Source organism: Scomber japonicus, chromosome 22, assembly GCF_027409825.1.
Source record: "Scomber japonicus isolate fScoJap1 chromosome 22, fScoJap1.pri, whole genome shotgun sequence".
Taxonomy (NCBI): Eukaryota; Metazoa; Chordata; class Actinopteri; order Scombriformes; family Scombridae; genus Scomber; species Scomber japonicus.
The window spans coordinates 12,300,301-12,326,690 of record NC_070599.1 but is presented as its reverse complement, the minus strand read 5'-3'; the positions used below and the strand labels follow the sequence as shown (position 1 = coordinate 12,326,690).

Sequence of the window (26,390 nt, the reverse complement as noted above, 5' to 3'; positions counted from 1 at the left end):
ATCCCTGCTATACAAAACTGAAAGAGGGCTTAGACAGCCAGTTCTGTTGAACTAGTCCCAAGTGTGGTATACTAGTATGTGCCAAGTCCTGCTAATCAAATGAGGAAAGCTGATGGGGCAAACACTTTTCCTTTGTGACCACTACACAACTTTCTTTTTAAAAAATCCTATTTTTTTATATAGCAATTAACAGAATCAGTCTGTCTAAGTCTGGATTTAACTATCAACGACATCAGCTTTCAATTAGAGAACAAAAAAATGTACTTTGGATTCTGAGTTTTGCAATAATCTGAAATACTACTGCAAAACATTTTGTGTCAGAGCTTTTTTGTAAGAGCATATATGTACACTATGTACAAATTAGACATACACTAGTTATTATAGTATGCAAGGATATGTGGAGCCATACATACTGTTCTTGAAGTGTATTATTACTAACCATTTCCTTTAATACATGTACAGTTTAAGAGCTGCTTAATATTGAAGACAACCCTTAGCCACATTAACTGACTAAACTAGCAATGCTTCTAGATTACTTCTGTTTTATGTTCTGTTTTAAATGATGCGAGTACTTATTATCTTCCCCTGCTGGAAATATTCAACTTCATATTATTTAACCTTGAGGGGAAGCTACATTCATGCGATGCAAACCCTGCAATGCTAAAAAGGTAGAGATGAAGCAGTATGTATATCACAGTTTTGCAGACATTAGGAGGTGTAACAGTGGCAAAACAAATCAATGTTATGTTATCTTATTATCATAGAATGTACTGTATATCTTAAGCTTTTACTTCCCAGCTCATATTCTATCTGTGCACAGACATGCAGAAGTTGATTGTAAGATAAAAAGGACATATCAGAACCATGAGAATGACTGTATTGAACAGAACTTTCACTTTTTTAAACTACCTTCCTCATAGCCTTGGCTTAAAAAAACCCTGGTAAAAGTTTGAAAACATACAGCTATAGCTTCAAGTATGGGCCACTCTGAGAGTACACTGAAAAGTACACTCATAAGCTTTACTTATTGATCCTGCACAGACAACGCATATGCAATTGCCACATACAGTAGTGGAATCCTAACAATCGTTAAATGTTCCTATAGTGTGAAGTATTCTAATGTAACGATGGAATATTTTTCCTCTTCTTTACAGTCCATTGATCCTGGTCAGCAGTTCACATGGGAACACTCTAACCTGGAGGTCAACAAACCAAAGAACAGATATGCCAATGTGATTGCCTACGACCATTCCAGAGTCCTGCTCTCTGGTATTGACGGTATGCCCCCCCACCGACATCTTTCCTCCCAGCTGTTGTATTGATTCTACAGCCAGTACAACCATATCTTTTTGACCTCAGGAGCACAACCACACTGAACTTTTAAATCGTATTCTTGCACAAGCATGTCAGATTACTTATTTGCTTTTATGCCTCAGGTGCTTGCAAGGAAATAGATGTCTTAAGAAATAGGCAATTTTCCCTTTATAATTCCAATGCAAGCATTCAAATCTGATTACATCAATGCAATATAGTTGAGTGATGTCACAAAGGTCTTCCTCTCTGACTTGCCTCACATGCACATTTTGAGAGTCATTTACACACATGTAGACTACTGAATGAGTGCTAAGATTTCATTGGCATCACTAATAATCAGATATTACATGGACAGGTCTGACTCAAGACTCTGTAGCAGTACTCTGCACATTAAGAGCCAACCATAAAGCTGGATATTTTCACAATTTCACTTGAGCCTATTGTGAACCAGACATGAACTAGTCCAGTAAGAATTGAACTGACACATTAAAGAAGTGTTACACTGTACAGTGCAGCTTCTAAGGAATGAAAGCCCATTTTGAAATGGCTAGTTCAGTGCTGGCTCCTTCGCCAGTTTATTGGATTAAATGCAATTGCACATAAACACACAGCTATTAATTAACCATTTTCATTGAGCAGCTCCCACGGAGGGCGAAGGAAAAAATAAACAAAGTAGTAAATGGATAATGTGACAAAAACAGATAGATAAAGACTTTGAGCCCTTTTTTGCAGTCTCTCACAAACAACAGACAGCTTGAGTGTTGATGGAACTCCATTAGCAAGGCGTATAAACTCATCTACACAACCACATTGAAGCCTTTGTGCTATAGCAAGTGAGTGGTTCTCAGCCAGGGGGACATGAGGGACTTCCTCTTTTCCTTCTAAAGCTTAAACAAAGCCTTTTGGCAAGCAATGCATCTATTGTTTACTTTGATTGAGTTCTTTGAATAAAAAGGGATTTGGGATTTGACATCAGAACTTGAAGACGGCTACTTTCAGAATTTATTGATGTGGGGATGGATCAGCAGAATCTTTGGCGTACAGGCGCTTCTGATGCCCGGGTACATTTGTGGACTTAAATTGTCATGCCATCACTGAATGTGCTCTACTTTTGACAACTGACGAATCACCCCTCGCCAAGTTGCCTGACCATACAAAGCATGCACTTAGCAGGATTAAACTGGTATTTAAAGATAATCCCTAAAATGTTCTATATCCTTCAGTTGGCAAATTTCAATTAGTACCATATGAATTAGATTTTTAACATGATTCCTCCAGATTCCATCAATAGTATGGTAGTTTTTGGAACACTATGTTATGTAAAAGAATAAAGAAAAGGTCACAATGTATATTTAGTGTACAAAGAGGTAATTTAGTTGGAAAATGACTATCAATCTTTTTGAATGATAGTCGAAATACTACTACTAATCATCATTGTAATTACAATTTACACTCTAAAAGCTTGCTTTATTTCCTGAGATTCAGTTACGGTTTTATGAGGAGGACTGAGTACTGAAAGACTGTACTGTTTACTTCCAATAACCATATTGACAGAGAAAATTGTATAATTTACACAAATCCTGAGTGACAGAAAGCATAAAGGCAAAAACCCATTTGCAAATGTGCATTAAACAACTTCTCTCATTCTCATTAAAACAGAGTAATGTTTCTTTTTGCTTTTTCTTTTCAATTTTAAAATGCACTAGGCTTAATTGTATTTATCCCTTGTCCATCATGGAAATGTACAGCCGGCTTGCTGTGAGGACAACTTCAACAGCAAAAAGAGAAAGCGGGGGAAAGTTAAAACAAAAAAAAATATGTGGGTGGGTTTTTGAATATGTTCATATTCCATTTTCTTTTTCTCTTTTTTTTTCTGTTGAATAAGTTACCTGGGAGTAAAAGGGAGTCTGGGGGAGAGGAGGAGAGGAGGCAGTAGGAGTGAGGGGATTCTCTGAGACGTGGCGTCCATGCAGATGAGACTTATCTTGGTCGACCATGTGTGCACGGAGCCCCTAAACTGCCAGTCCTAAAGCATTGACTAGCTGTCAGCTCTGTCTCTTTCCCTTGGATTCGAAAAGGCTGCTGTGCCTTTCATTTAATATAAGCAAAGGGAAGGAGGAGAGCTGAGCGGAGAGGGAAAATTATTTTGCTAGGTTTTTGTTGGTTTGTTTTTCTCCATGTGAGGTGGTAGACTTTTACTGACCAAGCTTTATCTGTAAGTCAGTTGCAGATATGGAAAACACACACAAAAACTGTGGATTTAAATGGCAAATTCCATTCCTTATGGACTGTAACACTGGTCCCAATAGTGACAGCTTTAGCCCACCTTTCAAATAAACTCACACAGAAAATGTTGACATAACTGACTGTGATTTTTATCCATGTTATTTGACATCTCGCTCTTTGTGCCTAATTTTGACTTTTTAAATGTTCCTGTTCTCATTGCTTTAAAGCAATTCCTACGCATTTCTTTTGTGAATACCCACTCAGCTCGACAGCTCATTTTACACCTTGTTTCTTTTTTTAGGTATCCCTGGAAGTGACTATATCAATGCAAATTACATTGATGGCTACAGGAAGCAGAATGCCTACATTGCCACCCAGGGCTCTCTGCCAGAGACATTTGGTGAATTCTGGAGGATGATCTGGGAGCAGAGGAGTGCCATCATTGTCATGATGACCAAACTGGAGGAAAGATCCAGGGTAAGAAACAAAAATACATACATCCATCAAAAATGTATTTGAATTAAATGTAGTGTGGGTAAATGTGTTTCATATTGCATACTAGCCACAACTCACAAATATGAATTGGATATTTCAAGTAAGCAAATCCAAGCAAGCTATTTCCACACCAGCTATAGCTTTTCATTTTAAAATCAAAACATAATGTTGCTATTATTCATTCGGCATTGAGTATTTGCAGCATAGATTATTCCAGCTCTTTCTGACACATTCTGTTTGATACCTTCCTTATCTGCTCTTTTTCCACTTAGTGTGTTTAATTAGTACAGTATGTTGTTCTCTGCCCCTCCTTTGATGCCTTCATATTTTTTTGTACAGGAGAAGATAGGTCGCATTCTGCCATGTGCTGATATCCTCAATCCTCTCTTTACAACAACACGTTCTGTTGTTGTTTAGTCATGACTGATTAGTGGGCTGGCTGCCTTCATTAGCCTAGCACTGCTGAAGGCACTGGATTACAATTAGAGATAAAAGACTCAAAGACTGGAAGCTACATTGGCCTGTTTGCAACTGCTAGTCCTTTAAGGTTGACATGGTCAAAAGGCACTTCCTCTCCCTCTCTTGCACATCTTGCAGTGTTTGACTGAGCACATGAAAGCTTGCCTGGGCTTCGTAAGCTACTGACCTTCACACTTGTATGCCTTTTCTAAGAGCCTGGCACAGTGTTAACAGGGGTGCTGACTCAATTCAGAGAGCAGTTTTCCCTCAGCATCCTTGCAATCTGCAAAGCAGTGCTTCGGCTGTTTCTCCACATTGTAGACTCTCTAAAAAACACAGTTCTCCAAATAAATATAGTCTGTGCTGTCAGGTGTCAGGTGTTTCTCTCTATACTACAGCTGCTATGTAATATTAGGTGCACTTCTTCCTACGTGACATCCACTACCCTGATCCTCCAATACCATTATGTTGTTTGACATTTGTAGTGCATAATGTGCTTTTGTTGCTGCTAACAGCCCCTGTCTTTCATATTAATCAGTCATTTCATTTACAGGGAAGCACTCAAGCTGTCTTTGTGTGTTTTGTGTATCTAAAGCTCAAGTATTTGCAACTAAACACTATTATGAATCAATTCATTACTCCTGGAGTTACAATCAATTCATTTTTGTTGGTGTCAGTGTCAAAATAGCTGCATAGAAAATGAAATTAATGGACAGTGCACTTGTTAGATATGTGAGTAATTCAGACACCAGGTCCAGATGTCATATTATTCAACACATATCTTGATGAACAATTGATTTTGTTGAATATAGGTATAGCTTAAACCACTTCAGTCCTCAAGGATAATATCAAAAAAAAGCAATTGCTTAGGAACCCAGTTATTTCTTCTTCAAGACCAATAGTGCTTCCCTTTGTCAAGTAAGCAGTAATGCTATAATGGAACAGTGTTTTATTGGCCGTTCGCAGGGAAACAAAGCTGTACACTCGAACAGCAATAAAGCAGCGCCTGTTATATGATTGGAAACTGTGGTTACCTTTGTAATTATAGAGCATGTCAGGACAATTAATAGCACTGCCGGCTCTACACAAATATCTCAGGCCATTTCATTGATTATGAAATCAAGTCTAGTCAGCAGGAATGAGGGAATTTTATGCTTTTATTTTTGTCAATTTTCTGTGTCACTGTCTGAGAGTGAAGCAGGGTATTGTGTTCTGCAAATGCACCGCAAATGGATAAAGGCTTTAAAAATGACAGAAAATAACAGAAATGCACCAATGATGTACTAATAATACCTCCTTTCAGCTGCTGTTTCCAGTATGTCATTAGAAGCTCTGTAAACAATTGTTGAAGCATTGTAAATGACACTTTTATTTCATCTAAATTGTATTAATTGTAAATAAGATTATTGTAGTAACCTGGCTGAGTGAAATGCTAAAATGCAATTGACAATGAAGTCTTTTGAATTTTGAATCTAAGCATCTGATAATATATTTTGTCTGTTTTTCTTTTTATTACAGGTGAAATGTGACCAATACTGGCCTACAAGAGGGACGGAAACATACGGTCTCATCCAAGTGACACTGCTAGACACAGTAGAGTTGGCCACGTACTGTGTCAGGACATTTGCACTTTTTAAAGTAAGAGCCTTTTTGGATACTTTTTTTTTTATGCAGCAGCTACTTAGAGCCCGCTATAACTGTCAAGGATTTGACATTCGACATGGTGGTCAGTGACCTTTCTCCTTCTCCATATTCAGAATGGCTCTAGTGAGAAGAGAGAGGTGAGGCAGTTCCAGTTCACAGCTTGGCCAGACCACGGGGTACCAGAGCACCCCACGCCGTTCCTGGCCTTCCTAAGACGAGTGAAAGCTTGCAATCCCCCAGATGCAGGGCCCATGGTGGTACACTGCAGGTGAGAAACAACATGGTTTCACTCTACAGAGGTGAAGACACCAGAAACATCCTGAAGCATGAAATTGATTTTTTTTTCTCCATTTGCTGAAATGAATATATGAATACAAAAAAAAAATCCAAACAAAAACAATATATTGATTATTTAGAGGTTTATATCTGAGTCAAATGTATATAATGTTAATAGGGATGTTTAAAAGAAGATCAGACATGAAGCAGAGGAAAAACCGTGGGCTAAAAAAGAATATTCATTGGAAAGTAAACCATGGCCCACTGTAAGCCTAAACAAATCAACCCACTAGATTTCACAGAAGGCACTTTAAATCTGAAGGTGTTTTCAACATAACAGCACAAAGAGTACTAGTGTCATTGCCCTCAGCAAACTTAAACATCTCCTCCCACACACTGACACGCAAACACACGCGGCAGAGCTGTCGTCTTCTTTGCTACACCACTAACATGTCGCACATCAGCAGCCCACAAGTCCTCGGCTTATCCCTTGGGTTATTGCATCTGAAACAAATAACTTTCACGCCAACTTCACTTCGCTCAGCTACATAAGCGGCCAGACTCCCAACAGAGAGGCTCAAAGATATAACAGACTTCTGGCTCCTCTGAACACATGAAGTCATGAGAGGCTGCACACAGGGAAAGCAAGTGACTGAAGGGAAAAAGAAGAAACAGTGATAGTGAGAGTAATAGATACAAAGTTGTGTCAGAAAGTGACAAAAAAAAAGGAAGGGGGGATTACTGAAGAATTAGAATTACCACATGCTGAAGTTAATTAGAGCTAGTTGCCGAATCGCTTTAAATTGAAAATCCGGACTTTTTTTACAATGAAGCAGAATGCAGGATTTAATGTCACTCTGCAGATGGGAGGTTTTAATTCCTCTGGCTCCCTATCAGATACAGTCATTTCCACACTCCATATCCTTAAATAGCCACTTCCTCACTTCATGTTTGACCACAATTTTAAAAGAGATCCATTTTTATATTTATATACTGGCAAAAAAAAATAATGTTAGGAGTGCTTTGTGGGTATTTAGAGATAAGCTGTAGATAAATGGAATTTTACAGAAATCATCCCCAACCTGAAATATTCTTATTTTGTATTTTGCAGAAGCTATTTTTTTTATGCACACGCTGAATAAAAAGCTAACAAAAAAAACCCAAAACAAACAAAAAACCATTTCTGCCCATAATCAACAGCATGTTACAGTCTCTCGAGTGATTGATTAATTAGTTGGTGCACTGAAAATTGCAGCTTAGTATGCGTGAACATGCTGAGGGGCCTTATGCAAAGACCACGAAACGTAAAACTAAGCAATCAACAGCTTTGAATTTGTTTGTATAAGAGAGAATGAGTGGTGGCTTATGGGGTAAAATTAAATATAAAGAAAATATGACAATTCCCACTCCTTACAAATGAAAAGCATACAAATTAAAAACATGTTGATTTATCATAGTTGTCATTATCTCCTGATTAACATGAATACTCCATATAGACAGCTTTAGAAACTGTACATTGACAGGTGTCCATCAATTCTGTACATATAGAACAATAACAACTGACTCAACCCATTAACCAAATTGCCCTGAATTACTTGTGTGTGTGTGTGTGTGTGTCATACCTCAATGAAATGCCAATACATTTTCATTTTATGAGGCTAGACTACATTTCCATAACACAGATGTAAGAAAAATTAGTGGTGAGCCATTTCTTAGCGTTAGACTTCATATAAGTGCGTATTGTTCATCTCATGTTACGGTATTGGATCAGTATTTATCAAGGAATGCCTTTCATTCACACTGGCATGGAGTTTTAAGGGTTTTATATTTCATTTATGGTTGAACAAATGAATTCTAATTTCCCTAACTTCACAAACGATTTGCACATTTTCTTTTTTGCAATGACACAATTTTCTTCACTAGCCAAACTCTCATGCAGTGCCAGAAAGCCTTTGATGAACCAAGACTAGGGCCAAGGAAGTTTTTTTTTTTAAGAAGTAGGAATGTATCTGTTAAATGCCAGATAGTATTTTTTTTTGTTGCAAATGCTAATACAAGATTATAATTATGGGTTTAGTGGGCGGCTAATGGTTCCCCCACAGGAGTATCTAAGGATCAAAATGCATTTATGTGTTTCTACTGCAGAGCTAACACTTGTCGCAAGGTGAGATCACAGTATGTGTTGTCTGCCTCTCAGGGACATTATAGCATGTTCCCCCTGCTTTCGTAGTTCCTGCTGTTTTCACTAACCTACAGGTCAGGGGCTGTTTTTCTCTTCTAGCTACAAGAGTTACCCAGGCGTTGTGAGGTCACAGAAGAGGTCAAAAGGACGTGATTGAATGTCATTGAGATCACTGGCCTTTCCCAGTCGCTCGGAAACTTTTGATAGAACAACCCACAGTTTCAAATAGGAGTCAACTTACAACCAAGTCACTCCCTTTTTAAGCCCTTTTACTTGTTTCGGTCTGGGGTTTGTTTTTATTTAAGAAAAGACAAAGATGAAATGTCCAATTGGAAAAATGTTCTCCCTTACATTCTGTATAAATACTATGAGAACTATTTTAATGGTTTGTATCCTCTGGTATATATAATTTTCCTATAGTTCAGTATATTATTTCCGTTACCAGCACATGGTATGAAAATATGTACGTAGCTAACCACTTTTGTTTGCAATGACTGAATATCAAGCACAGACAGCTAACATGCTAGCAGAAAGCAACATTTTGTATTTACTTACACTGGCACATATTTGTTTGGAGGCGTTGGGATTATGTTGCAGGAGTTGTTTGACAAGTTTCTGTTGAGTTTTCTTTTTCTTTTTTTCAGTGTGATAAATGGTCACCATTGAAATCTATTCCAGCTGCCCTCAATTAAAGAGTAACTGTACCCTATTTTACTTGCATTGCCAGCTAGTGGTAACTACATTCCTGCAACATGATTAACATTGCCCCGAGTAAAGCTACACCACAGTGTGTGTTTTCACAAGTAAAATAGACAACACCTGACCCCAACCAGCTGTGTTCATGGGTGTGGTCAGAGGTTCGACAGATTACACATTTAAACCCATGGTAGTCAGTGCAGCAATGCTAAAGCTAACGGTCACCATTGAGGACCTCATAAACCATGAAGGTTCAGCCTTATTAGTAGGTTTAGCACAATGAGGTTGCACAATATATCTGTGATGGAAAAACTGAACATGGCCTCCACATCTCCATCAAGCTGTACAGAATGTCTATCAATAGTAGTAATTCTAATTGGGAGGGGGCGACTGAAGACTCCTGCTGCAAAACACCACCAATCTGTCATCGTAGTATTGTTTCATGTCAGAAGAATAATCCCACTGTTGTCAGAATGTTATAATGGAATCAGCAGTCAACACCCTCCAGTGGTTTTTTGAAGGCTAAACCTACAGAGCCCAGCTAGTGGGCAAAGCCTGTTTGAAAGAACAAAAAAAGTCCAAAACCTTCAAGTTGATTTACTTTCCACATTTTGGAAAGTACTCATACACAGAGATGACAAATTCTTATTGACTCCATTAACTGCTATGTAGTGATCCTGGTGAATTTATGTGTTCAATAGGCACTGTGGGGAAATTGTGACAAGTTAGCTGACAGCAAGAGATTTGGTAACAATGCATATGTAATTGCTCTCACTGCTCTTCATGCTTTATCTTCTCTAGGCTCATTGCAGCTGTATTTTACACTGCACTTTTTCTTCCATCCCCTATTCCCTAAACTCCTGGAAAGCATATTAGTCTGACACTTACTGTGTGTCGACGTCCAAAGCAGCTGGTCTTAAATGGCTGAAAAGGCGGTGTCAGGTCATTAGTGCAGTCAGTCTGCCAGCTCCCCTTCAACTGCCAAATGTACCGACTGTTTTCTGCACCACCTCACCCAAGCACACACACACCATCACTTGTCAATAAAGGGATATTACAAGTGTTCCTAGCATTTTCCACTCTTCCATTTTGGAAAAATTGTGGCTACTATGTATTCTTGCAGATGAGTCTTAAAAAACTGTCTTGAGAGCTACACAACTTGAAGATAACTGGCAGCATCCCTCCCTTCTCACCTCCCCCCGACATTCCTCATCTTCCTCTGTCTCCGTCTCCGTCTCTGTAGCTCAGTGCTGTCACTCTGTCACTTACTTTCTCGCAGGTCATCACTCTCCCACATTCAGGTCTGCACTGAAAAATGTTTTCGGATTGGAAACAGCTGGGGTAAAGGGAAAAATCTTCTCTAGTTTCTGCATTTCTAGCCCAAGGGCTGAGGTGTTCTCAGACCTGGAAGTGATTCATTCTTTGAATATCCCTGAGACACTTTCACATTTCTTTCCTGCCTGATTCTCTTTTTCACTCACAAGCACATTTCATAATCGCCCTAGAACTGTGAAGAGTTCCATAAAAAAAGAAGAAAAAAAAAGTTCAGTCTCATTCAGCCAATGTCAGCCATTTTGAAAGTGATCATCAGATCATTTGTTAAAGCCAATGACTCCCACATGTGTCTTTATTCCATTCGCAACGCATTTCCAGTGCAGCATGGCACATTAACCAGACTTGGCCCCCAGGGACTAACTTTACTCCCTCTTGAGTTTTCCTTCTCAACCCTTTTCCCGTTCCTCAGAGCAAATGAAAAACAAATGCTCCATCAGATGGAGGAGGCATGAGAGCATGGCTCACACCTCATAGGCATGTCAGCTTAATGGATTGAATAACTTATTTACTTTGGAGTGCCAAGTGCAAGAACATGTCTTGTCAATGCTGTGCTTTGCGGGAGGAGAGTTAACGAACAAGATTTAACACTACCCTGTCACCCATCGGTAAATAAATTGTCATCAGAAAACATCTTCGGTGCTGAGGCACACACTATTAAAACATGTGCATGGCTGAACACATTTAAATTGTCAGCAGTCTGCAAAAGGGAGCTACATTTATACATCATGTCTCAAGATGACCTGCAAGGAGAGGTCAAAGAGAAACAGTAAAACATTTCCCTCTTTGTCAGAGTGCATTTTCGCTTGTGCATTTTTACGCTCTCGTGTAAAAATGTGCTGATGTGAATCTTAATGAAGAGACATGCCTGTCAGTGCCTCCTCTAAAGCTCTTATGCCATTTGGATGCACTGCGCTAATCTAATGGCATTAATTGAAGTCAGCTGCACTTCTCAGAAGTTGCCCAGCATATTAACAAAGCCCTCAAAAAATTATACTCTCAAAATTGCATCTGTGTATCCACATTTGTGTCCGCATTTGTTGTAGTGGCACTTTTCAGAACTATGAGATAAAGGTTAAATGTTGCTGTTGCATAAGTGATTAGTCGCGATGGGTTGGAGAGCACAGGTGGGGTCCAGAGGGGAGAGACTAGATTGCAAAGCCAGCAGTGAGCCCGCTGAAGTCTGTGACTGCCAAACCCTCTTCTCCACACAGTGCCACTTCAGATTTAATTACACTCTAAGCCAAATGTTCAGCCCTACAGTGGCAAACTTGGCAAAGAGAGTTTACCTTTTGGCCTCATCGCTGGGAGCAAGGGAGTTCTTCAAGCCCATCTACATGTATCAAGGACACCTCTCCTTCCACTGTACTGCCTTTTATTTTCTATCAAATACAATCACATAGTACAGTTAGTACAGTATATCGTGGGATTTTCAAAGGTCGTGTCAAATTAAGGACCTTCATGTTATTCATACATTTTTCTTCTTTATGATTACAGTGCTGGGGTGGGACGCACAGGTTGCTTCATCGTGATTGATGCCATGCTGGAACGTATCAAGCACGAGAAGACTGTGGACATCTACGGGCATGTAACATTAATGCGTGCCCAGCGCAACTACATGGTGCAGACAGAGGACCAGTATGTCTTCATACATGACGCGCTCCAGGAGGCCGTCAACTGCGGCACCACCGAAGTGCCGGCCAGAAACCTATACGCCTACATCCAGAAACTAACGCAGATAGAGGGTGGAGAAAATGTCACCGGCATGGAACTGGAGTTCAAGGTATGATGTGTTTACTAAAGCAAAACTATTGGGTAAAATTGTTTGGGTTAAGAATGAATGACATTTAAAATTTTACACACCACACCTGCTGACTTGAAGGTTTACACCAACAACTTTTGATATGTAGTGAGAATTTACAGGCAGATTAGGTAATGTTCCCTGTCTGAGTCACAGTTAGGCCCCAATGTCATTCACTGGCCACTCTCAGTACAACTCCTGGACACATTTCCATTTCCCATTAGGCTCACGAGACACATGGGGCCTGTGGTTTCCTCATTATTCCAACGAGCTGACTCGCTTGTGTAAAAAAATCCCCTTTTCTGGTTTCCCCTTCCTCAAACTTCCTTCCTTGGGTAAAGGGGTCTTGGTTTACATGAAAATGCCAAACACAGGTTTCCCCACCACAGGACAGTTGCCAGAGGGGCTTGAGCAATATACTCTGCATTTACAATGACAGGCGACTAGCCTTAACCAGCCCTTTGCAGTCTGTGGTGTTGCTGTATGCATGGAATTGCCTTGCTGGTCACGTACCTATTTACTTGCTGTGTGATGAATGCCCATTCCACTAAGAGATGATAAACAGGTTAGATTACACTGCACTTCTGTCCACTCTGGGCTCACTTGGATATCAATTTTTGTGTCTTTTCATCATTTCATCAACATTTTTCCCTCTGCAAAAGCAAGCAGTGATAGTAATCGCTTTGATGCCATTTCCACATTTCATGGTTACATGATACAGCATAGGCTACAGCACACTATGAGCCATTAGTGTAGCTTTCATCACTCAGTATGTGCAGCTGATTATGCTTTGGATTCTTTCCAAACTCTCTCAGCATATGAATACTCATATTACTTACAAATGTATCTTGTACAATCTACCTTTAATGCCAACAGTGTCACCAAAATGTCAGTGCACTTATTGTAACAGTAGTATGCACACTAATCTCTCTTTCTCTCTCAACGCAGCGTTTAGCGAACACTAAAGCCCATACATCACGATTCATCAGTGCCAATCTCCCCTGCAACAAGTTCAAGAATCGCCTTGTTAACATTATGCCATATGAGTCCACACGAGTGTGTCTTCAGCCCATTCGAGGAGTTGAGGGCTCTGACTACATCAATGCCAGTTTCATTGATGGGTACAGGTGAGTGAACATTTATATTAATGTATCTTCTAACTATTCACAGTGAAAGTCTTAATGTATTACAACATTTCCATCATCTAATTAATCCATTTCCACAGGCAACAAAAAGCCTATATTGCCACACAGGGACCACTGGCAGAAACTACAGAGGACTTCTGGAGAATGCTCTGGGAGCACAACTCTACTATTGTCGTTATGCTCACCAAGCTTAGAGAAATGGGCAGGGTATGTATACTCTTATGCTCTTATCATTTTGTTTTGGCACAATATTTTTTTCTAGCTATGGATTATAAAGACATGTTACAAATCTTACATGAAATACCATACATTGTGCAAATCAAAAACGAGGCATCACGCTTTCAAAAAGGCAGATGCAGAATGCAGTGAATGAAAAATATCTGGGAATGAACACAATGAAGCTAGTGTATGAAGAAAATGTTGTGGCTCATTGTGGTATTCTATTTTTTCGGTCCTTACAGGAAAAATGCCACCAGTACTGGCCAGCGGAGAGGTCGGCCAGATACCAGTACTTTGTGGTGGACCCCATGGCCGAGTATAACATGCCCCAGTATATCCTGAGAGAGTTCAAAGTGACTGATGCCAGGGTAAGCAGACACTGTTGTATACAACAAAGTTGCGAGAACAACATGTGGTCTGGTGTATTTTTGAAACCTACTACGGGGTCGTGGAGGACACAGAATGGGTCAGCAGTGGGTCACAAGCAAAATAATTACAGTTTTTCTGCAATCTAGTCTTCTACTGTAGTTGCTATGTTGTAACTATGGGTTAGTTACTATGGCCTATTTTAATCTTTGACATCCAATGAGGCAATTTCTCATCTCATCATTTTATTGTATTTAGGTTTAAGTGACAGTGTTAAATGAGCTGCAGTAGTTATTTGCTAAATATTTTGGCATCATATCAAATATTTGTTTATACCAAACTATAGCCCTAAGTGTAATATACGCATAAATATGTATTTGTGGACATTATGACACACGTCAATGTGTAAAAACAAATGTGGTGCCGTCAGCACTGAGCTGCCAGAGGTTTTAATTCCATCAAAGACTTACACAGATAAATGGTGCTTTGTAGTGCACGTTACACTGTCTCGTCAATGGGATTGCTTTCCTTATCAAGGGGATACAATATCACTTAAGTAATGCACACCCTCAAAGTCGATTCTCCAAGCACCCTGTCGAGGGTAACACATCAAAGGAACTAGCATTTTTAGTGTTCATGTTTAATACATTCAGGTAAAATAACAGGCATCTTAAATAACAGAACATACTGATACTTTAAACTGGGTGCCTGCGCTCATAGATTGCTTCAAAAAATGCTGTCTTCCACTGAAAAATCCACAAAGGCGTGGGACATTATGATGGAGATGGACATAGAAGAAACAGACATGTGTTTGGCTGTCTGTGAAATAACTCAGATTGGCTTACTTGGTTTTACTTCATCCGTTTTTCATTGCCATTTTTTTTTTTTTCATATTTCCAAGGGGGTGTTCCATTTTAAAAGAGTAGGATCTGTACATTCCTTCTCTCTCTTCCTATGTTCTGTTTCCAGGATGGACAGTCTCGAACAGTAAGGCAGTTTCAGTTCACAGACTGGCCTGAGCAAGGAGTGCCAAAATCGGGAGAGGGTTTCATCGATTTCATTGGCCAAGTACATAAAACAAAAGAGCAGTTTGGCCAAGACGGGCCTATCTCGGTCCACTGTAGGTAAGTGCAAAATCAGCATAAACCAAACCATATTACTTCCATTGTGTATAAAATGCAAATATCTCTTGAGATGCAAATTATGCTTTGGAGGACCATTTATTTCCAACAATAGCATCAGTATCAAAGACAAACAATACTACAAGACAAACAATTAGAATGGTATGTTGTTTTGAATGGTAGGAAACTATTTTTATATTTGTCTGGCTTCAACATTGCTTTGCTGATCTGTCCTTGCACAGCGCGGGTGTTGGTAGAACTGGAGTTTTCATCACCCTCAGCATCGTCTTGGAACGAATGAGATATGAAGGCGTAGTAGACATCTTTCAGACAGTCAAAATGTTACGGACACAGAGACCAGCTATGGTGCAGACAGAGGTGAGCTGTTCTATTTTTTTTTTTTCCGACCCCTCTTCACTTTTCCACTAGACTTACAAAAAGAACATTGCTCATAAACTGTACTCCAGGTGGTAATACAGCTACTTTGGGTTTTGTGACACCATAAACTACACATGGAATCAGTTTCTGTCTAAGTAATTTGATAGTATATTCCAATGGCCTAATGAAAGGGTGGGTGATATACCAAGTATCCTCTTGAGCCAAACAGATTAACTAAATTAATCATCTGTTTAAGACGATGACTCATTTAGTAGCTGAACCAATCTAGAAGAGTCTTGTCTGCCTTTCAGCTGCAATTTAATCATTTTTGAACAATTGGTCAGTGTTCCTTCCTTCCTTCACCTACTTGTATTATCTTAAAGTGTGGGAAATGATTTTTGTTCCCAGTCAATCAGAAATATAACACTTTACTTGGCACATTTAGGTTGCACTGGAAAAGGCATCTTTCACATTTTTTTATGAGTTTGAAAATTAGTAAGAATTTTCTGCAAGGCTCACTGTCACAAACATTTTCCACAAAGTGAATCCAGACTATGAAAGACGTACAATGGACCAAAAGTGACACAAGAGTTATTTGGTATGAAGTTCCCTGAGAGACCGTGCAAAGCTAAAGTCTTGTTTTCTTTTGTTTCCAGGATCAATACCAGTTCTGTTACAGAGCTGGCTTGGAGTACCTGGGAAGTTTTGATCACTATGCAACGTAAAAGACCCAGTATTGGAAGAAAAAAGCAGAGGGCGCTTTGGAAAGAAAACCCAGTGAGCCTCTCTACTGAGCCATAAATTCCTGCTTGAGAAAGTACTCCTTAACTCCTTGCGAACAACTCATTATGTGTTGGATGTGCGACATGACTTGTCAAAAAATGAAAAAGATGATTCCCGGAGGACCAAGTATTTCCCAACCCCAATAAAACCTCACCTTGACACAGAGTGAGGGAATCCTGACTGTTGAAGCATCATACGGAATTACCTTTTTTTCTTTTTGCTTCAAGGATTCATTTTGGGGCTCATAAAAACTGAATGAAACCAACACAAAAAAGTAAATGAACAATAATGACATCGTCAGAAATGCATCAATGATTATGAACCATTACGAGAGGCATTGGAGGCACACAGAATTGCGGGGAAAAGAAACTTGATGCACATTGTAAAGAAAAAAAAAATCTGTTTCACAATCAAGTACACACAGACAACCCATCAAAAAAGAAGACAATGCTTGGTCCACAACAGCAGGACAGACTTAAAGTAATAATGATTAAATACCCCTTTTCTTGTCACAATATTCATCATCTAAATTTTGGGAGAGGGTAAAGTTAAAAATGATCTATGAAATAAATAAAAATTATTGATTTAGTTTTTTAGTACTTTATTACAGCTGATGTGCTTTTTTTGAACTGTGTGAATTTCCTTTTTTTACACAAATTTATCGCTTGGGGGGGGGGAAAAGTGATAAAAACGTACTTACGTAAATGTTTTCCTTTTTTTTAAGCTGTAGAACTGTTCTGACGTATGTGCTTTTTTGCAGAGAATCTCTTTGCTTTTTTAAAAATTTTATTTAATTGTTTTTTTTTTTTGTTTTGTTTTATTGTTTTTTCCCTCATATTGTTGCACTCGGTGCGAAGAACGGAATTCACACTACCAAAATGTAACTTTTGTCCAAGAGTTATTTTTTGGTCTTGATTGTTTCAGTTTGTTTTTTTGTCCATGATCACATAACATGGTAACTTAATTACTCCCACAAGATAAACTTGGGGCTTTGTGGAATCAACAGGGATGAGCAAAGTATGAAGTTGCTGCTACCGATTATCTTAGTTCTTCCATGTTAGAATGATGATAAGTGAGGACCTGATGAATTGGATAAGATATATGAATAAATATATGGTACAGATATATAAATATGTGAAATATATATATTAAAGTATACATATATAATAGTCTAAATATATTGAGAAAGTACATAATTTATAAGTAAAAAGCATATGAAATATGGATTGTCTATGAAAGCTTCCAAATTGAGAGTTGTGTGCTATGGGGGAAACAAAGAGATTTTTCACTGGAATGCACATCAGTAGGACAAAATTGTATTCTGATTCAGTGCATCTTTTCTTGTGCAATAAATATGTGTATTTTTAGATAGGGTTTATGTGGATATGTTATTCACTCATGACATTGTTGTTCCCCCAGCAAGGAGGAGTGGGAGTGGGAATGTCAGGTGCCAGTCAAAGCATCGCTGGTGCATTTTCAAGCTCTCATACAGTCTGTAATTAGAGGCAGAGGGTCACACAGCCGCACTCACCGCTCCACACACACACACACAATAGGGCAAGGTACAAAGACATCACTTTCTTGTGGTTCTTTAAAAACATTCATTGGTAATAACATTTTTATTTTCATTTTGCATTTAGAGTGCCTTATATTTATGCCTGTTTTTATAATGTTTCATTTAACATTTTAGTGTATCCTTTGAGTAATCTAAACATTTAAGTGTAAATGTAATTGCATAGTTTATTTACCTTTAGTATTCATTTTGTCACATGATGAGATTATATATGCAAATAAGAACATTTCAAAGCTCATATTTTTCATTTTCAGTGGCCTTATTGTGGCTGAGTGAATTAGAATTTAACAGTTTATATATCACTGACCTCTACAGAAAATAGTCAAGAAGATACAAATGTTTAAAAAAAAAAAAAAAGGAGATATATATTTAAAAATGTTCAGACACAGAGCCAGGGATGAGACTGCAGAATATTAGTCTCAGAATGAAACAGTTATGTACAGTATTAAGGCCCAATGTGAAGTTAATGAGATTTTTTAGCGTCACTACGGTCACATTTTTCAACAATAAAAGTACAGCATATTCAGATTTTAAAATAGATTTGGTCAAGAAAGAATACCTAATGCACAGGTCGTCACCGAAGGGGTTTCTTCTTCATGCCTTAGGTTTGAATTACAGACTTCATGTGTGTCATTACAGAGAGCAGATACAGAAAAATACAATCTGCAACTAAATATTGGTTATGTTATCCTGACAATCCTAAACAGTATGTCACGTCCTCTTTTTTTTTTAAATTTCTTTTACATAACAATTCAAAACTGAGGTTTTACTTAAGTTATATTTCAGTTTTTTATGTTGAGCAGCATCATTAACTTCTTCTTACCCTCTTTGGTGGCTTTGTGGATGTGCATTCCAGGTGCTTTCTTTCCCTTGTTAACTCAAGCAGCTGTTATTTTTTGTCTGACTGCTTAACTGGTTATTTTTGTCATAATTTTGAGATATAAAAGTGCTATTATTTAACCTCATGGTGGCTAATGTTATATTATGTTTAAGTCTCATGTTTATTTGCTCATCTCAGTTTTTCCTTTTTTTTATTATTATTATTGATTTTTCATATGCATGGTGAAACATTGCAGAATGGCCAGAGCTGGCCTGGTAGGAAGATTTGCACTTTCTCTATCTTTGTACTATGCACTGCCCTATTGATTCTAAACCCAATAATATATTACTTGAACCCATCTATAAAAAAAATCTTAATCCTTAACCGTTCACTTTGTGTGTATGTAAATAACACAAAAAAGGTATCGACTCTTGAAAAAGACAAAAAAAAAAAAAAAAAAAAAAAAAGTTTGTGGCGAAAAAGAGCATCCATTCTGATGCCATGGTTACTCCAGCAGATGACTTCAGAAAAATCTGTCCCCCAACCATCTGTTCTTGTGGCTTTGCCATTCAAGCTTGGAGTGTCATTAACAGAAATAAACGTTGTGTTCTCTGCTCTCTCTATCTATCTCTCGTCTGGATGCATAGACTGAAAATTAAATAATGAAATTGTAAAAAAATGGCTTGTTAAAAGATCATACAATTACCTCTGATTAGTTGTAAGCGTAAACTGTTTCTTTTTCTGAATGAAAGGAGTGCTTTTTATTTTCTTACTTAGGTTACATTGGTGGCGAAAGAAGTCTGTATGAAAATCAGTTCTTTGCTGACACAAGTTCCATTTGTTATAAATGAATTCTATTAAAAAATGTCAGTGTTATGCATCGGCGTTTCACTTGTTTCCCTCCACCTCACTTTGACTCAAAAAAGACTGATGAAGCTATTTTACCCCCTACTGGTCTGGGTCCAACACATTATCCACAGTTCTCTCATGAAAGGGGAAATTGAGCCTCACCACATTTGAATAGATTCCCATCGCTCTGGTTTTCCTGTCACTGATGTCAGCTACAATGAATCATAAGGAGAACCTCTGACAGATGGAGTGCAATGTTTGTAGAGCTGCCTTGTTTTTAACACAGATTTTGTTCACCCTGGTTACAAAGTGGTGTGGTAATGCAACTCAGAAATAAAGCCACGACTGCATTACACTTAATGCCATTGCGCTATTTAAACACTGCAGGGTTTTTTCTCTTTTGCTGTTTGTTCTTCTTATTAATTGCTTATCAGTTTTTTTAACCCTAACCCTTAGCACATGAATAATACCAGTAAAATTTAAAGGTATGTCACAATAAAAGGCCATAACAATAACATCAAATGATATGTAATGTAACTGGCAAATCGATGTGAACATGATTCAATTTATTGGCTACATGTGTTTTAATTTAAAGTAGATATATATTCAGCTAGAGTATGCCTTATAGAAGTAACATGATGCAGTTCATACAGATGGGTGGTCAAAGCTGCACCTCTATCATTGGTAACTTCATATATATCAATACTGCACATTTATACATAAATACTGCATCTAAATATTAGAGCTCCACCTTTATATTTACTAAAGGTTTGTCTACAAAGCCGTGCATCTCACATGTCTGAGAGCACATAGGCTACTTTTCTTCTCTCACACATAAACACATTCCACTTGAACTTGACATGTGTAGCTGTGACTCGTGGCATATTTTTATATTTCTATAGCAGCAATTTCACAAAAGGTCTATATGTGAGTTTTCCTGCCAATAACTAATGCAAAAATATACATAAATAAACTAACTGCACATTTCGTGGTTACTGCACTATGACCTATTTCTTTTAAGTGTGCTCTCCAGAATCTACACGTGATTGACCCATACATTCAGGAGGAAAATGCGATTAATGACCGGGTTATATATTACTGAAATAATCTGTAATATATGACTGCAAGAACAAAAATAAATAAATACATTATAATATTTAACAAGGTAATAGTAATACTTTGGAAGTCAATAACTGGTTATTCAGGATTCAGAAAACTATTTATGCACCCAATTAGGAAATATCATTCCACCTGACAGTAACAAATGACAGATGCTGCCAGGTATGGCATTGAAGTTGAGAAAAACATTATTCCCCAGTTTATCCTGAAAAGGTTTTGATGTATGAAAAGCTTTATTATGTGTTAGATTGTACACAATAGCAGATCATAGCAGTGCTGAAATGTAATGTATCAAACACAATGGCATACTGCAAGAACTGCAGACATGATGGGCAACAGTTATTTGTTTGATTTTTTTTTTCCCTTCACAAATTTACTCAAGTACCCCATCCCCACTCCCCCTGACACTGTCACAGTATGTTTTGGCCGTAATCAGCTGGAAAGAGTGTACTAAAGGATCACTATTGCAAATCCCAAGATGGATACTGGAACAGAAGGACTGGTATATAGAGTATCATATTACTGCGTATACAGAATTGTATGTGACATGTAGGAAAATGTTCACAGATTACCGCATGGCAGGAGCAATTATTGTTTCATCTTGTTTCTGACAAACTGACGGAAATGGGCCAAAATGAATTTCTGCATTTCTTAAGCAGTCACACGAGTGCACATGTCATGCTTTACAGTTGACAAGAACACAACAAAATAAGGAACTCCTACTGTCACCATTGGGAGGAGGAAGCAGAGCTAGATAGGCTACACACTCAGAAGACACAATATATCAATCAACAAACAGACAGTAACATCGGAGGAGGACCTAGAACCATCTCAAGAAGAAGCAAATATTACAAAGATTGAAAAATAAGCGTACGACTCGATCAAAAGCCACAAGATTAGAGACGATGGAGAGTTTTTGTCAATGGCCTCTGTTCCTTAAGCGATACAAAGGCCTAAGTAAGTAAGTACTGTCATCATCTTTTATCTTTCACCCGAGACTGCACTTCAGATGCGTAGAGCAGATGTTCCGTCTTTGTCTCTCAGCAGTTTTCGCACAATTATGAAACCAGCCAGCCAATCACAAAACAACACACAAGCCATTCCTCACTTATCCCCTTTTCCCCCCCTTAAAGAAACGACAGCTTGCTTCACTCCCCTAGTGCTTTATTTTCCACATCCTAAATTTGATGGAACATGTCCAAATGAAGGCTGGGGAGCGGTGCGGCTTTGTTTTTTTCCAACATTAGTGGGTGGAATTCAAGAGTGAGACATTTCTTTTTTTATTCTATCAATTTTGAAAAGAATAATACCTTCTGTAGCCAATTTAACTGAAGCAAAAAATAATTACGTAAGTGTGTATTCAAAGAATGTTTTTTATACTGTACAGGGCAGGTTACTTTGATCAAGTAGTCTGACTCAGAGGCATCCACCAACCATTGTGATCTTCAATAATTATCTGTTACCACTTCACCAAATCAGGTTATGACTCTTATTCTCACTCTAATTTCTGACTGATAAAACACTGTTGATAGTTAGATGCTGTATTCATCCATCCTTATATTAACATTGGTGTGAATAGCTAAAATGGAAACACATTTTTTTGCCTTTATTTTTCAGACAATTAATGATGCAGATTCACGTTAGTGGCAAATCATTTTTTTCAAGGACAAACAATAATGTAACCGATTGATTTTAGATGTCTATTATAGTCAAAAAAAGTCCAACTCATGGTTCCTTACTTCACACAAAAACCTCTTCTGTAGGGGTGGCGATCTAACGATTTGGCTCTGAATTAATTCTCCATCTAATGAATAGAAAACGGTATTTCAGTTTGCTACTCCAGTGCACCCATTCACTCATTCTCCTGAATAACAACAACTGAATGTGTGCATAACAACATGCAATAAGCCAACTGGTCTTGATGAGGATCACTGTCAGATTGAACATAAAAGGCTTTTTTTGATTCAAAAGAAAATTAAAAAATGACTCTGCATGTAATTTACTGATCACTACCGCTGACTAAATGTCTTAGAAACTTAAATTGGTCTATGGGTTCATTGTGTGGCTAGTAAGATTGTGTCTAACAGGGAAAACAACAGCCTCAGCTTGTAAGAGGGAACATTAGTACTAGAAAATGCATCATTATCCACTGTACAGGCACTGCAATGACATTAAACAGTCAGTGGACCAGTTCTTTTTCCACATCCGGTCAGTGTTGGCAGCTTGTTTGTTACTGCTGGAGTTTGGTGCTCCACTTCATTAACTGTCTGTGATGGAATATAAAGTATGCACAAAAAATTTGATGACCTTGCAAATCGAGTAATTAGGTTATTAAATCTAAAATACGACCAAAAAACCTTTATTGAGGATGAACTACTATAATTCTAGTGCATGTGTGCTTGTTCACCATCCAAGTTGTGCATTGTACTCTTAAAAATTGCATTTCTATCAACGGACTGTTATTGATCACATCCAAATCCAAATGTATTGTTTTTGGAAAGTGTTCATTCTTCTGCATACTTACTGCAAACTGTTGCACTACCATGTCTTATTTATTGCCTCTACATACAATTTGTTATTGCACGAACTTGCACACTCAACAAATAGTTTTATTGAAAATCGTTGAAGTAGTTTCCGTTGAGTTTGTTAGATAATAGCAGGGGAACAAGTCTTGTCCTCTAAAATTGAAACATTTGCTACACAATTACATTTTCAGGTGCTGCGCAGTAAAACAAATGCCCTCATTACTGAGTTAACTGAGGCCAGTCTAGATTTATCTTTAACATATACTGGGCTGTGACAGTTTAAAGCTTGCCATGTCAAGTGCAAAACCTTAGTTGTGATTTCATATACTTGTTAGGGGCAGAGCTCACAGTCTTGTCGCCAATTCACTGTCACAGCTGGCTGCCAGCAAAGCTAATATTAAGCTTGAGAGCTAAGCAGCTGAGTAAACAGACATTGTACTTCCTGGATCCTTGGCTTGACTGGACTAAAGGCACAATGCACAATAAGTGGAGCGACTGTGTGCTGCAAATGAAATGGACAGCTATGGGTCTGCGAGCAGCATAGCCCAAGGGCCTTTTGCCGGCAGAATGGTAAAGGCTGCGGTGCGGCAGAGAGACAGGCACCATGCCCTGCAGCGGGCCGATGATGATGATCCATATGGGGATCCTCAATCGAGCGGGCTCCCAGTTCAGCGATGAAGAACCCAGATAAGAGCTGACACTGCTGCCAACGCTACATTGACTTTGTCTGCACATCGCATTTGAGCTCCATCATAAGCAAAAGAAATGGTTTGACCTTAAGATATCTACCACTGCGACATCACGGGGAAGGAGAGGATGAGGCTGTTAAAAAAAATGTTGTTATCGGTTTGTCTGTGTACACGTTAGTTTATCTTTGATCTCCCCATTACTACAGGTTAGCTCTGTGAAAATGGGTTAAAAAAGAGGTTTGTTCCAAGTGAACGACCAAGTAAAACAAGAGGAAGGGTGGAGGATAGGGAGGTAATAATTGCTGAAAATGGAGAGGGATAGGGGAGAGACTACTTCAGTGAAAAGGATGACTGGAGAAACGACAGAGTTAGCGAGAGAGGGGTAAAGCGGGAATCCAGAACGAGCCAACAGTTGCCGCAGTGTAAAAACCCTCTGAAGGTTAATTTCTCCAGCTCAGCATCTTGCCAATATCCCTGTGATCAGAACCTCTGTAGGCCAGCCATCTGCTTCCCCTTCTCTCTCTCTCTCTCTCTCTCTCTCTGCCTCTGCACTCCTCATTCGTAGTTGGCTTCATCTGGGAGTGGACATGCATCAGGGCACTTTTAGGAGCTACTGTCTGAATGTGAATGTGAGGGGAAACAAGGTATTTTGGTATTTCATTTTTAAACAAAAATCTAAAGTTTCTACATATGTGGAGATGGAAATGAGAGATTTGCAGTTGGAGAATGTCAATATACCCCAGTGAATGAATGATTAAACTGATAAGTACTGTTAAATATATGCTCACATTGTCTAGTCATTTCGAGATGTTTACTTTTTCATTCATATTTTTCCCCACTTATATTAAACTGTAAGTGAATTCAATATTCCTAGGTCATTTTTAATACTATATGACCAAAAATCACACCGCCGCCATCACCATTGACATTTTTAGATCCAACTGACAATAAAAGAAAAATAAACAACATATAGGCTAGTTGAAGCAAATTGGAAGTTCACAGCACACATCAATTATCCTGTCAACCGTTTAAAAAAAATAAGAAAGAAAGAAGGAAAGAAATATAATTTAAGAGCTCCCCGACAGGTTTTTGTTGCAACCTAAAGCAACAATACACCTTCAATTCAGTGCTCAGCTGCAATCTTTTCATACACTGCCACTTCACCAAGGGGATAAGTACTAAGGGTATATTTTGTCGTGACCTCAGAGGACACAGTGTCAATTATTCTGGGTATAGCTCTGTGGAGGACTTCATTCTCTAATCAAAATAAATGGCCAGGGCAGCAGAAAGTGAATGGAGCTAAGCCCCCAATATTCCTTCGAGACAGGAAGGGGGTCTGGGCCACAAACAAATCCATTACCACAAGGTAAATAGGACGCATCAGCACTCTTGGCCCATTTGAATGGTTCTAGCCCCGTGTCCACCCCTGCACAGGATTCTTCCGTTTTAGACGCAGGAGCTGATAGCAAGAGTTTCTTTTTTTTTTTTCATTGCAAACTACCCTGCAGTCAATCTTACATAATACATTCTGATGATAAAACTCTTCTGCGTATGGCAGCTGCGCTAACTGAAAGTGGCTGTGACTAACTCACTGTAATGGGAAAATTCAGCTTCCTGAATATAATAGGAAAAACATGGAGGAAGTGTAAGTTCAAACTTTAATGCAATGCTGTAGCCTAATGTGGTCTTAAGCAATTCACACAGGGGTTGGAGGTGCTGGTGAGGGGGGGAAATAATTAAAATGAGCTGTCATGAAATTAAATGTTTTTTTCCCCCCTCTTCTTCTTCTTCACCAGCTGGTAGTCATTTCACTGTCAGGGTGTGTATAATTTCAGCTGATAGTGGAGACACTTCTGCTCTAAGGCACTTTTTTTTTTAGTTATTTATTTTTTTACAGCAAGAGTGCTTTTAGCGGGCTCCTCATACACAACAAGGCTTTCATAATGTCCATTCGTGCTTTTGACATCACATTAAACTGCATTGTGGTTAATATGAAGCTGGTGTGTTATTCTACAGAAGTTTAGAGTCAGTCGGTTATATACCCAACAGCAGCTAACAAAAAAGCAATAATTGTCAAAGTTAAGGTTCTACAAATGGAGAAAATTAAGAATCTCCATGTGAAAATCTTTAACTGGAGTGAGGATTTTAAGTCACAACACAATTTAAGTTTAAAAATCCCCTCCAGAAATGTTTTAACATGTACAAAAATACTCTACTTATATAATTGTGTCTGATATGGTTGTTCTAACAAAAGGTTAAATTACCTCATAGAAATCCTTAAAATAGCAAATATCTTTATAAAAAAAGAGGTCTCACTTCACCAAAAAAGACATTTATACATATACAGTGGGTTAGTGTTAGGGTTACACTTTAAACTC

At 38.4% G+C, this 26,390-nt stretch overlaps 1 protein-coding gene across 2 annotated transcripts in view; it reads left to right on the top strand.

Moving 5' to 3' along the window:
• Positions 1–19,708, top strand: part of LOC128384288 (receptor-type tyrosine-protein phosphatase delta) — a 135,278-nt gene extending 115,570 nt beyond the window's left edge. For both annotated transcript variants that reach the window (XM_053343839.1, XM_053343838.1), the window contains exons 23-33: positions 1,155–1,278; positions 3,842–4,017; positions 6,013–6,132; positions 6,252–6,406; positions 12,122–12,407; positions 13,374–13,552; positions 13,651–13,777; positions 14,032–14,157; positions 15,125–15,279; positions 15,519–15,654; positions 16,311–19,708. In XM_053343839.1, coding sequence (XP_053199814.1) covers positions 1,155–1,278; positions 3,842–4,017; positions 6,013–6,132; positions 6,252–6,406; positions 12,122–12,407; positions 13,374–13,552; positions 13,651–13,777; positions 14,032–14,157; positions 15,125–15,279; positions 15,519–15,654; positions 16,311–16,379 — 1,653 coding nt within the window. In that variant the 3' untranslated portion in view covers positions 16,380–19,708. The remainder of the gene's footprint in view (positions 1–1,154; positions 1,279–3,841; positions 4,018–6,012; positions 6,133–6,251; positions 6,407–12,121; positions 12,408–13,373; positions 13,553–13,650; positions 13,778–14,031; positions 14,158–15,124; positions 15,280–15,518; positions 15,655–16,310) is intronic.
• The last annotated feature ends 6,682 nt before the right edge of the window (positions 19,709–26,390 follow it).